The following is a 13,580-nucleotide window of genomic DNA, read 5'->3' as shown; positions in this document are numbered from 1 at the left end:
ACTTCGCAGCCGGCGCAAATATTGGCGCTCAATATTTGTGCAGGGATTTAGGATAACATTTGCATTAGATGTCTTTTGTTCTCGTGTGTGCCGAGCACACGCGCTATAAATTAAAGTTAATAACGGCGACGCGCATCTTGGAGCGCATAAGCTCCACTTCGATACAGCGCGTCTAATTTATCAGCGCAATAATCTTGCAGGTTACTCGATCCTTTAAGAATAGAGATCGCTGAAGCTGCCACGAGGATAAGATTGAGGTAATCAATTTGCACTGGTCGGGAATAGAAACAGTCGAATGCAGACCGCTTCCAATCAGCCCTGTAGAAATTCTGCGCGGGGGATCTCTGCAGCAATGGACGTGTTCCGGTTGCAATGATGATAATGACAGACCAGATTTATATAACTTGTCACATTTATCTGAATTGGCCCATTTCGGGAAAGGTGACAAAAAATAGCGGTGACAGCATGAGGATTATATCGTAAACCACAGCGCCTCGCATCTTTATTGTGCCACGTGCCCAAGCGGCAAATGTGATCACGGTTATTTTAATGCACATTTTACAAGTAAAACCTGTAAATCTGCAACTTTCTTTTGTAAGTACTAAATGACGAGTATTTCAGCTTTACAACAACTGATTCAGGTAGTACAAAGCACCAGCGGAGATACAAGAAGAAAGTATCTGCTACTAAACAGATGTCGCTTCAAAAGCGGCAACGGTAAGGCTGCCATCTTGTTAAAGTAAGGCGAACAAAATAAAACAACCAATTACTTACTATTGTATAATATATTTAAAATAAATCCAAATAGAGCAACATAGAGACAGTAACAATATAAACTTTGTCCGCGCGCGATATGCTTTCAATAAATATAATAAACATTTATGTCTGTGCGCTCACAGCGATTCGTTTGTGTGCTGTGAGTTCTTGGGATAACATTTGGCTTCTGGCGGTGGTCCCCGTAGCGCTGGGACACGACAGCGTTAGTTATTTGCGATATTAAATATATTTACATCACAAGGCACTCCTGGCAAGATCGGAATAAGACCTATTAATAACTCTATCATGTACAAACTACATTAAGAGTGTAAAAACATTATATAATGTTACATCCCCCTGGCTAACCGCGGAGACTTAATGAGTAGTCACTCATGCGAAGTATAAAAGCTGTTTAGGTTGTAGGAATGTATTTCTTTTGTGGCGCTGGTGGCATTTGCGCGGGCGCTACATCGACGTCCTGTGGATATAGTGCGATATTGCACGCTGCAAAACGTAGAGGGCGCTGGTAGTCGCTTATTTTAAATTTAATAACTTGCTTGTCAGATGATATAAAACATTCAGGATTAACCAGTTTATAAAAGGTTAATAAAGGCAATGAAAACTTTGTAAAAATGATTAAATGTTAAACTTAAGTTAACAAAGCACGCAACAATTTGTTAATTTTTTTTTGAAATTTAATTTCATTATAAAATCGATAAAATTTACCGAACAATTAACCAGTATTAATAACCTGTGTATGAATGTAAACGTTTCGATTGATTTTCTATTGAAAGTGTAATGTTGATCTGTTGATCGCGGACAGCGCGAGACCAGTGATCGTAATGATCTCTGGGGAGGTCTGTCAGCTGATATGATCACGTCGATGAGTCTGGTAATCTGTCATTAATTTACAATCAACGTTGTCTGGCGTTTTAAAAACCATAACCATGTTAAACAGCGATTAAGAGATATTCGAAAATTAAAATTTATTGATTGCCCTGCTCGCGAGGCGAGACAAATCCTTATAGTATAATATCAGTTTTTATAAACTTATCGTATTGGCAATGTTAAATATCTAACACAATATATAAATATATCAATGCTTACATGACAAAACATTCTTAAAAATTAGGAAGACATTCGATATGGCTATATTGGAAGACATGTCAACGTACCGACATCTTACAAGCTACAATAGAGAATATATGATATCAATATAAAGTGTCTTAACAATATGGAATGCAATGCCATGGCCAGCCCTGCACTTGTATGTGGCAACACTGTTCCACACTTTAGGTCTTTAGACCTGGAAGACGCATCATCACAGATACGGTCGTCTGTGAGACTATTGCGATTGTAAAAGATCTTCATGTATAATACCTTTTGCTTAAATATTACTTCATTACTTTATACTATAGTGAGCTAATGAGAGTTCGACTTGAGCTCTCTGAAAGATTCGTGGCCTCCCAATGCGGTGATATAAATAAGGTGACGGACTCTTCGGCGCCATGGCACCTCGAACTCCTTTTGCCATATTCAGCGGCAACGCGGCGGAGGTGCGGGTGGCGGTGCGTGAGATGGCGCGTGGGTTGGCGCGTGGGGGGGCGCGGGTGGCGGCGCCGGTAGAGCGAGGGGCGGTGGGCGTGCGGGAGGTACGAGCCCGTCGCGCAGAAGGCGCGCGAGACGGCGCGCGGCGGCTTGCAGGTCGGCGTCTCCGCGCGCGTAGTGGTGGGGCGCTGCGGGGGGAGGGGGCACTCGCCACGCGACCACGTGCTCGCGGCCGGTGGTGCGCGACGCCGCCACCGTAAACAGCCGCCGCTGCTCCCATGCCGCGCGCAACAGCGACAGCACCTGCCGGGGACGTTTTCTCTTCAACAACAGATGACTACAGTACTCGATAAAAAAATAATGTAATATAGTACCAGGCATATGATTTGGCACTTATGACAAATACATATTTGTTTCTTACTTTTTATACACACATATATAGACCGGATAAGGGATATGGGATAAGTTTAGAGACAGTGATATACAGAATGATTTAAAATAGGTGTAAAGGCTTTAAAGGAGTGAATATAAGTTTATTTTTCTAATGGAACAATAATAGAATTAAGCAGTATAAAACTTTTGACGAAGCTTTTGTCTTTTGGATAGGGTGTACCGTGCACTGAAAGTAGACAAATGAGCTATGCAGTCACTGCTCTAAATCTTTTACAGCTGTAACCAATCGCCGTGTGTAGAGAGGAGGGAGATGGTGGAGGTTGGCGCACCTGGCGGCCAAGCGGCGTGTCGGGCAACAGCGAGTGGCGCGGGAAGCCGACCGCGTAGTAGGGTTCTCCGGGCGCCGGGTGCCGCGCCCCCTGCCGGCCCGACTGGAACCTGTCGCAGAAACCTCGTCCAAATCACACGAACATGTATGTACGTTATCCGCAGTGATTATAAATACATTAACAATATTTTACTACATCAAACCCTGGACTGGATTATTATGCAACGTCAATATCCTGTTTATAACTAATTTAATATCAATTATTTTCATTTTGTTTCATTTTTACTGCTATACACTCTTTGATGTTTTATTCTGAAATTGGAACCAGTCATATTAATTATTCATTCAAATAAAAATGCTCAAAATGTAAACACGTTTTATTTTAACTGAATTATTCTCCCTATCATTCCAAATTCCAATCCCTCCATTGTTATCATCATTTTCAATTAATTTATTTATGTATATTTTTAAGGTTATAACTAGAACCAGGATACGCCTACGATAGAAAAAAAATAGATTTGTGCAATGTTATATGAAACTTAAAAACGAAGATTGTTTTTCCATTGGTGTGCGTAAATAAAAAAAAAATTGTTATTGATATTTTAGAATATATGGGTTAAGCCGTGTGTTAAACTGATTAAGAGCCTTTTTTCGAACTATAAGAAGAGTCTAAGCAATTATTATTGTCGGATGTTCATCACAATCTTCTAGACAGCTTACTAGCTCAACTGGAGTCTAAGAAATACAGGTTATCTCCAGCTCAGGCTGCGGATTGATTTCCTTTTGGCCACTGGCTATTTTTATAATTTTACAGTAAACATGGTGTTTGTGTACAAACGTGTTTGTCTGCGTATGCTTGTGTAAGCAATTCGCTGGTGAAGGTAAGTTACCTCCCGAGCACGTACTTATTCTTTAAAAATGAGGACATCGATGGAGGTGTGATCAGGGCTGTGATCTTCAGATGTAAATAATTATTTATAATTCCGACCCTAACGCAATGGCAGCGGCTACATTACAGATGGCGTCTGAATTCAAATAAACGTTGGAATTTCCATTTGAATGCGCAAGAATAACATACAAAGTATTGTGGCCGCAGTGGCCAGCAATACAAAGCGTGGTCGCTGCACGTGCGCGCGTTTGTACGGTACGCACGTGTAGGTGACGAGTATGGAGGCGGCGTGCGGATGCCCGGGCAGCGCGGCGGGCTGCTTGCACCAGGCCATGCTGCCGCGCGGCTGCTCGCCCTCCGCCCCCGCGCACCCCGCCCCCGCGCCGTACACCTGCCCGCACGCCGCGCACGCGCCGCACACGCCGCACTCCACCAGCGCCACGTCCTACGTGCAAACAAAATGTTAATAATACTGTGTTAAGAACACTAAGTTTGAGATCTGCTCAAGTCTGTGACCTACCGGGTATACAGTGGTAGATGAGGCCAGTGACAAAAGTCGCGGTTATACAGGGTGAAGCTATGCATTCAACCTTTCAAAACTTATACACCTATAACGAAAAACCCTTTATACCTCAAATCCCGGTAAAAAATAGTAAATAATGTCTATTTCTTCAATTGTCGGTGAAAACCAAGCCCGTAAGGAAATAAAAGGCATAGTCAAAAAGTCCTCTAGAATACCATTAGCAATAGATTCCGTTTTCTGATCCCAAAGCTGCGTACATTATTTTTTTTATTTATCACTTATTTTGCCTTTAATGCCTTTATTGGCATGGAATTTATTTTAAACTCTTACCTACTAAAACTCCAGTCGCCATAAAATTAAAGCATTAGCAAAAGGACCAAATCATAAGCGAGAAGTTGTTTCGGATGGTGCAGTGATTAAGCATTCAAAGCTTAAAATATAAACCTCATCGTGTGGGCTGCAATGCGCGAGCGGCTGCGCATGCGCCGGCTCACCCCACCCCCAACGCGTCAACTCGTCCGCAGGCATGCCGCCTCCCACCTCCTCTGCAACAGACACATCCCATGAATAACATCGACTACTTAAATAATGGAGCAGTGTAGCACACCCACCCACATGTGTGACAGACCCTTTAAGTTTTTCAGGCTTATATAAAAGGTCCAACAAATAAACCATCAAACAAAAAACTCCAACAAACTGTCTGTTTCTCTTAATTATAGGACTGTAATAGAAAATACTGACCGAGTGCGACCAGGTCGTGAGCGGGCGCATGATCGTGGTCGTGGTCGCGCCCGTGCGCGTGCTGTGGCACCTGGGCCGGCTCGAACACGTCATCGCTGCCCGTGCTGCAGTTGAGCAGCTCGCCGACCGCCGCCTGCAACTGGCACACGCCTTCATGAAAACCGCTGGCACTAGATCATTGCTAGTAGTCACAGAATTTAACTTTTCATTTCAAACACATCCTCCTATGTGAACACCACGACAAACTTGCTCAGATTTTGTTGTGATGACTACCACAAATGTCCTTAAAAAGACCGTTTGGATAATTCATTGTCACTTCAATAATCTTTACACTGCAGTATAATTTTTTTCTAGTTTCTGTTTGATGTTTTTTAACATCTTGCATTATTATTTTGATCTAAAAGTGTTTGTCCAATTTGATATGTAAGCATATAATATATGAAATATATGTCCAGTATTAATATCCGCGGTACAGTTGTGATTCTGATTGACTGCATAATATCACTGTAGTTGGTTCGAGTTAACAACGAAGTGATTTGTCCGCCATCTTTAGATCTTTCAGACGATTTGATTTGTTACGAGGGACGAGGCGGAGGTCAGTGGTGGTACGCTGCATTCTTAACGATTACACGGTACTCGTGCAAACAATGGTGTGAGCGATGGTCACCTGCAGACTGTCTTTGCTTTCGTGGCTGAGGTATGTGGAGACGGTGTCCACGCTGTGGCGCCGGCCCGACCGCGTGCTGCCGCACTCGTCGCGCGACTCCTCCGCGCTCGACTCAGCTACCGACTGCTGCATACTGCTGTTGTTGCAATTGTTGTTGCTGTGGCTGTTTTGATTGTTGTTGTTATGGCTGTTTTGGTTGTTGTTGTTGTTGTTACTGCTGTTGTTATTGTGACCTGTCGCCAATATTTGTCAGAATTAGAATACACAATCACAAAGTAAAAAGGTTCTTCCCTCTGCATACATAGTTTCAGCATATCATTGCCACAGATATGGAAAGTCAACTGTCTACAAGCTGCAAACATGGCATTATTGTTGAGCTTCAAAACTTTACTTTCCAACCTATCACCAACAACTCACTATATGTACTTCCTTTTTTACACAACTCTTGTAAATAGGAAGTTCCCGCATTACTGAACACTCTGTTTCTTAACTGTCACTCAATGAAGTACAAGTGTTCAGCGGTAATCCAATTTTGAGGGTCTTTGAGGGAGCTTTTGAGCTTTATTACTACAAAGAGATTTAAGGTAGTTGCTCTCAGCCACCATCAGCCTTGGGAAACTGTATCAAATAGGGAAACAGCCAAGGCTTTCCCCATAGATTTCCAATTGGACTGATTGGGAGCACCCTGAATCCAGTGATAACCTGTCACAAATAAATGACAGTGTAAAACATATCCACTCACTAAATATATTGAGGTTATGTAGTATTTGTCTGGCCAGTCCTGGCTTCCTGTCGCGCGGGGAGGGGCTCCGAGCGCCGTTCCGAGTCTCCCGCGCACTCGCTTGCCCCCGCGCATTATGCGACGGGCGCGCCGGCACTCCGCTCGTGTTTATCGAAGACATCGATTGCACTGATTGCACCGAATGCACCGAATGCACCGAGTGAACCGATTGCACTGACTGCACGCTCGATCCGGTGTGCTGCTGCGGTATGCGCGGTCGCCGCGCTGCGAACAAAGTGCAAATAACAAATTAAATACTGCGGTTTATATACGGGTAAATATATAGCTCGTGTGCTGTCAATTAGTTTAAGGGACACCAATAAAACTTCTTACATATTAAAATTAATTGTTAACTATCTGCCCCTGCAAACTATACTGCCACAAATTATTACTCTGTCGCATTTGCAGTAGCATCAGTTTGTACAGAGGGGTTGTAAAGCGGCGTATAAGCTTTAAAGTGTTTTTTTTCCTGACGTATGTGCTATACTTTCACCCGTTTGTGGCGTATTATGGCGCACGCGGGGTGGCCGAGGGCACGCACCGTGTGGGGTGAGCGGGTAGGGCGGCTGCGCAGCGCGTCGCAGCAGGCGCAGGGCGGGCGCGGCGTGCGGGGCAGCGGCGCGCGCCGTCATGCACGCCAGCGACGCCACCCAGCCCTCGAACGACACGCTCTCCGCGCCGCGGCACCACGCCTCCTCCAGCCGGCACTGCACCTGCACACCGCAAGCAAGCCTCTCTACTCACCATCATCCACAACATCATCATATCGGTCAACAGGCGCCCAATACAAGGCATAGAGCCTCCTAGCTCGCATCTAACGACTTTTCACAACCTCAACTATGTCGTCGGTTTACCTAATGAGGGGCTATACCTATGCTGCGTCTACCAGCTTGTAACCGCCACTTGAGACGCCTTTTCGCCTCACAGTCATATCAGACGAGCAATTTTTAGAGCTACATCGGCAGCCTTGATTCTTCTGCAGATCGCCTCATTTCTGGGACATAGCCCCCTTCACTGTTCTCTAGGTGACTTTAGACCTTTCATAAATAACTCCTCCAAAATTCAATTCATATTATCAGGGCTCAAAATAATAAATAAGCTGAGCTAATAGTAAATCACATAAATACTAAATGAAATCACAAAACAATGAAAAGAAAGTTACAATAACATGTGATGGGATATTTCTAAACTACTTATACCAGATACCCGGTAATATGAAAGTACAATACACACAAATATTCTGGTGCTCCAGTGATAGTGAAATGTATTAAAGAATATATTATCAATATATTTAAGAACTCTATCAAATAATCAATGATTAAAAATCTCTGTCCCAGCAAAAAAAAATTCTAACAAATTTACTTAGAACATACGTAAAAGTGACTATAAAAACACCCGACTGGGTTTGTTGTGCACTCTATTTAGATAATGGAAGCATTCTATTTTGTTTTGAGTACAAAAAAGTACTAATTCGCTTTCATTCCAAGTTGATGTCCACTGGCTTCTTTGGAAAATAATCAAGTGATCCTGTGGGAGTCTGGTGCTGATGGTCACCTGCATGGGCAGCGGCTCGTAGCAGAGGCGCGCGGCGCGCGAGGTTTCGGCCACCCGCGCCCACTCCCAGCGCGCGCCCCGCCCGCCCGGCGACTGCACGCTGTAGCAGGCGCGCCGCACCGGGCACTCCGCGCCGCTGCTTCCACCTCCGCTCTCTGTTGCACACCATAACACTTGCTGAATGCTAAATGCGCTTACAACTGTTCTTACATCTGCTCTGTAGAGACTGCCTACCATTAATGTTTTAAAATTATGTTTTCATAACTCCAGCTTTAATAAATAGACTTCACACAATCACAAAATATAATTACAAAGCAAAGCCACTAGACCACGGTCAAGCAGTTGTTACAATCAACTACCATGACGGAGTTGATTAATTGGGAATTACCAACACTGTCTGAGTCTTCAAAGCTGCAGCTCTAAATAGTATATACAACCATGTGATTGTATCTGATGTTGCTTGCCTCATTGGATTATACGAATTTTTAATTGCAGAAGGTATTTCTTGTTACCTCTATAAATCTAGAATGCTACAGGTTCTAATTCTGTTTCGTTTTCCATTTTCAAGATCTCATTTCTCTATTAAAATTGAAATTTGTTATAAACAAATAGATTCCAAACAAACTCATTGCCTTTCCTTTGACTACAAAGGAAACCTACACAAAACCTATGCCTCTGCCGCATCAGTGTAGAAAAGGTTATGTGCAATTCTTTTCTAATAAAAGCCCCACAGTTGTCAATCTCAGTTAAAAGTTCTAAACACCTAGCAATCTAAATGGCCTACAGTAAACCAAGGGAGCTTGCCTATAAAAATTTATATTTCCTTGAGTATTCATTCCCAATTGCTGTCTTTTGATTTTACAATCTTGCGCAGCAACAGTTTCAAAACATTGAACATGTATCAGTCTCAAACCACTATTTAATTCCACTAACATGTTGCTTCAATAAGAGGCTGTCATATATAACAACCAACACATTTTAAAATAATACTATTAACTGACCCTGTTATAGAATCTATACACTGTCAGATGATATCATGGCTTTCTTACAACACAAATCCATGACATGATCAAAACAGACCTGCAATAATAACAAAATTTCATAGAAATTTTTGATCAAAAATTGACATTGGCACATGTGGTCATGACAAAATTACATTATATATCCAAATATAATCATATATTAGTTATATAGCCAGTTAAATTTTTTCCCTAATAATTATCAACCAAAATGTTTAATAAAATAAAAAATTGATTGATTTTTATGTCAAGTTGTTGCTTAATTTGAAGGGCAATTTCTAATTAAAAGTTAGTTAAAAGTATAAGTACTGATAAACATACCTGGCCCATCAGAGCACTGTGTGAGAGTCAACAGATTTACATAATGACCCTTTAGTGCAGGATCGGCATCTGCCAATACCACCCTTGTCAACTTCTTAGCATGGGCACGCTCCAAAGTCCTTGCCACTCCTGGAGAATGTGGTAGCCATTGGCCATTGCACTGCCATTCCCACACCACCACACAGTGAACTGACGACATTGCACCATAGCCTACACAAGCAAAAACAACTGTAATCTGTTTCCTCTTCAACTTAGGAGTTCTTTAATGTTAGTAAGTAAAGATGTACATTTCTGACGTTTGGTTTGGTTTGGTTCAATTTCTAGTGCTAAAACATGTAAACAAAGATATAAAACTCATTATCATAGCGATGACCCTGCTTGATGTTAACCTTCCTGCTAATTTAAAATATAGAAGTAAAATAGTAAAATAATTTCATATATTTGTTGATTTCTCATTAGAAAATATACAGATAACAATTTATCAGCTCATTTAATTTCAAATTTCGAAGAATACGTTTGTTTTACTAAGCATAATACAAAAATATGTGAAATTAGAATGATGACACAAATAATAATCTCATATAAATATTCCGTCCCCATTTAAGAAAGTCATTATTAATTTTCATATATTTCTTATCAACATACCTCTGACTTCTGTTGATTCAAACAATCGTATATCATAACTGTTTCCCTAGACATTTATTGCTTATCAAGTGTTTACAATTCGATATTTACAAGTATCGTCAACGCAATGTTAATAAGCCTCAAACACACTCACCTACAGCGAACAGGAATCTGTGAGTTCGTTGCAATCATTCATTGCGGCAGTTTTTTATTGCAGACTTAATTAAAATAGTTGTGCGGACCAACATCTTCACTTAGTCACCCAGACAAGCGATGAATAATCCCATTAACTTTTCTCTTACAAATATATCGTGTATTTAAACAACGTTATTTCACCGAAAACGATGGCATACTTCATTCACAAGCTATAGTTTACATACAGACGATGTACACAGGGGCCACTGCCCATAAAATAATCAAAACAATTTATAACGAATCGTTGTATTGTGCAAACTGACATCTTTAAGTTTTTTTTTTTCGAACAAGTTTATTGTGAAAGGCAAAGGTTCAACGGGCACAGGCGTCAAGAGAGCGTATATACTTTAAATGTTGACTCTTATAATCAGAAAAAAAATATATCCCTTAAAAAATATATTTTTAAGTTACATTATTACTAAGCAATTAGATATTTATAATTGAAATTTCGTCGACTCTTGAGGTTTTCAGGATTATTTTATAGTAATTCGGTATAAAAATTATACGATGTTTTCGCCATAATTTTCTCACACAAATTTATTCCTTTGTTGTATTTTTGTATTTTTCAAGTATTAACTTTTTATAAAAAAGTTTTTAACATCCTCCACACCCAAATTATGAATAATTATAAACGCAAACATTAAAATAACGTAACTTATAACGTAGAACAGTCACGTATTTAATTCGCTTAAAGTATATTATAATACAAAATTAAGACAGAAAAACAAATACCTAATGTCTGCTTAAATTCTGTTATAACAAAATAAATGGTAACTCAAACATAACAAAACTCACCGGCTGAACCACATGACATTAAAATTTAAACGTACTTGGCATCTTCACGACTCGACTAGAAAGAGTCGCTCTAACATTTATTGCTTAATAACAATGATTGATAACAGGTGTAAAATCTTTAAAAGGACGAATGTACAAAATTGTACATCTACATCACTTGTAAAAAGTGGCCACAGAGAAATTCTACATTATTTTATCTACCGGAATGCGATAGACCAATAACTTCTAGCAGTAAGTCTGCAGGAACAGGTAACAATGATAAATTTAAATAAGTAGTCATCTAAATTTTGAAAATGCCTTTACTATATTATTTTTGTTATTTATTATTTCTGAAACAGTTGATTTTTTAATTTGTACAGTACCAAGTATTAATTGACAGGCAATTCAAATCGTGGTCATATTTGAGATTTGATTGTAACTCAAAGTTTGTAAACTATGAATAGGCCATATCAAAATATTTTTCAGAAAAAAATCTTAAGTCTATGTAATAAATTATTGTATTTTATGCATGTTTGATACAGACCTTGGGATAGGAAGAAGGTAAGAAAAGGTGGTAAAAAAAGGCGACGAAATAAAAAATAAAAATGCTGTTATATTTCCAAATATATATATAATATATATACATTTATTAAATAATCATTTCATCTGTATTCCAATTTAACAATAAAATATCTCAAAGACAACATTTTTTAACTCTGTTTAACGTACAAGGATCGAATCCCATAAGGTACGCGACTGCGTCCGGCCGAGGGGGCGCTAGCGCTGTCCGGGCTGCGGACCGGACTACCCTCATACAAAAATAGATCGGGTTGCACTCGCGGGGCCGGCACACGCAACATATACACACAGAGAACCGGCTCCGGTGCGGAACAACTCCACCAAAGAAAACCTGTACAAACTCTCACAATACTGTTCGCGCGCAGCCGTCGCAGCGAGCTGCACCCAAATCACAAAACAACTCGGTTTGAAAGGCGACAGACCGCCGGGAGGACGCCGCGGTTGCGTACGCGCAGCGCCCGACAGGAAGCTAATTCGTAGAGACAAGCCCTTCGCAAGGGCAGCTAGGCGCGACCGAAAGTGGTCGGGGCGCCGGGAACGGGTGCTGGGAGCACCGGGGTACACAGTACACATTGAACATTGCGTTATCTACATATAATTCTCTAAAAAATGCGGTCGCGACGTGCGCGTCACATACAACATCGTTTATTAGTCGTCTAGGACATTTTTATTTATATATATAAATATATATTATTCGGAGAAAACATTTCCTCAGCGCACGAACACCGCATTACGCTAAAAATAGACAAATTGTAATATACAACAACAAGTTTCTAATAATTTAATATAACAAGGTACAGGGCGCTTGGGCCCCGGGGACAGGAGGAACGGCTGCGGGGCGCGGGGTCGCGATCTTTGGTATAGCGGAGCCGACGGGCGCCTGGCTCGCGGGTACCGCCGAAACGATCTACTGTTCCTTTCCATACTCAAATATACTTAAAAGCATATCCAAATATATATAATAATATTAATATATTTTGTACACTTAACATTCTACTACATTTTTAAAGCTTTCAAATTAAGATTTGTCTTAATTTCACCACCTCCACACAAAGTGCTCTCCTGCGTTCGCTTTCACCGAGAGGGCGCGGCGGCGCGGGCCGCGGGGCGCGGGGGCGCGCGGGGTCGGGACGCGGCGGAATGTGTGCGCGCTCACTTGCCCTCGTCCTGCTCCATCGGCTCCTCGGACCCCGACCGAGAGCTCTCCGTCGACCTGTTGCTGCAAGTGGAATTAGAAACTTGTCATTTATTATTGCCACGCACCGGTGTAATTGTTATTGATTTCAGTACGTAATGAGTTGGACTGGACGTGGTCCGATGGTACTGTTAAGGTCGCGGCAAGTCGTTGTCGAGGTCAATCTTCGTGGCGATCTTTGAGAGTGGCCTTTGTTACGCAGCGGGCATTAATCTGATCATGTTGAAGGTCATGGTCATGTTATGCACACGCGGCGTTAGAGACTCAATGGATGGACTGTCGTTTCCAGTAAGGACTGCTGACCTGAGGCAGAGGGGCGCGGGGTGCGCGGCGTGGGCGGGCGGCGGCGCGGGCGCGGGTGCGGCGGCTGGGTGCACGGACAGTGTGGCCATGGCCGCCGCCGTGTCGGCCGCGTCGCGCTCCGTCTGCAGGCGACCCAGCCGCGCCGCCATCACTGCGGGCGCCGCTTCCAGCGCGGACATGCCCGCCAGCGCGCTGTACCTCTTCACCTGCACAAATACAACTCACCGTACTGCATCTGTAGTCCGGCGACCACAAATGAAAGGGCCGCTGAAACTACTGGGGGTATAAACCGTGACGGGCTGTCCAAAATACCACAGCGCGGAGGATTGCGGGTAATCCTCAACTTGAAAATCCCCTCACACAGCGCAGGGAACGACCACTGAGGAAGTT

At 42.1% G+C, this 13,580-nt stretch overlaps 2 protein-coding genes across 2 annotated transcripts; both read right to left on the bottom strand.

Moving 5' to 3' along the window:
• Positions 1 to 2,209: 2,209 nt before the first annotated feature.
• On the bottom strand, positions 2,210 to 10,580 carry dx (deltex). The gene is made up of 11 exons (XM_068777188.1): positions 10,299 to 10,580; positions 9,521 to 9,730; positions 8,181 to 8,335; positions 7,168 to 7,339; positions 6,588 to 6,851; positions 5,846 to 6,078; positions 5,179 to 5,311; positions 4,882 to 4,982; positions 4,178 to 4,359; positions 3,027 to 3,135; positions 2,210 to 2,607 (listed from the first exon to the last, which is right to left on the bottom strand). The coding sequence occupies exons 2-11, from the start codon at positions 9,717 to 9,719 to the stop codon at positions 2,293 to 2,295; spliced, it is 1,863 nt and encodes a 620-aa protein (XP_068633289.1). The 5' UTR covers positions 9,720 to 9,730; positions 10,299 to 10,580; the 3' UTR covers positions 2,210 to 2,292.
• A 1,185-nt stretch (positions 10,581 to 11,765) lies between these two features.
• LOC137933323 (uncharacterized) lies at positions 11,766 to 13,430 on the bottom strand. Its single transcript, XM_068777237.1, has 2 exons — positions 13,191 to 13,430; positions 11,766 to 12,911 (listed from the first exon to the last, which is right to left on the bottom strand). Exons 1-2 carry the CDS (start codon positions 13,367 to 13,369, stop codon positions 12,845 to 12,847), a joined length of 246 nt encoding a protein of 81 aa, XP_068633338.1. The 5' UTR covers positions 13,370 to 13,430; the 3' UTR covers positions 11,766 to 12,844.
• Between the last annotated feature and the right edge of the window lie 150 nt (positions 13,431 to 13,580).

Source organism: Battus philenor, unplaced genomic scaffold (genome assembly GCF_028537555.1).
Source record: "Battus philenor isolate CCGP_79_NKW_IND1 unplaced genomic scaffold, ilBatPhil1.0.hap1 SCAF_13, whole genome shotgun sequence".
Taxonomy (NCBI): Eukaryota; Metazoa; Arthropoda; class Insecta; order Lepidoptera; family Papilionidae; genus Battus; species Battus philenor.
The sequence above is the reverse complement of the archived record's forward strand: the minus strand, read 5'-3'. Positions and strand labels throughout refer to the sequence as shown.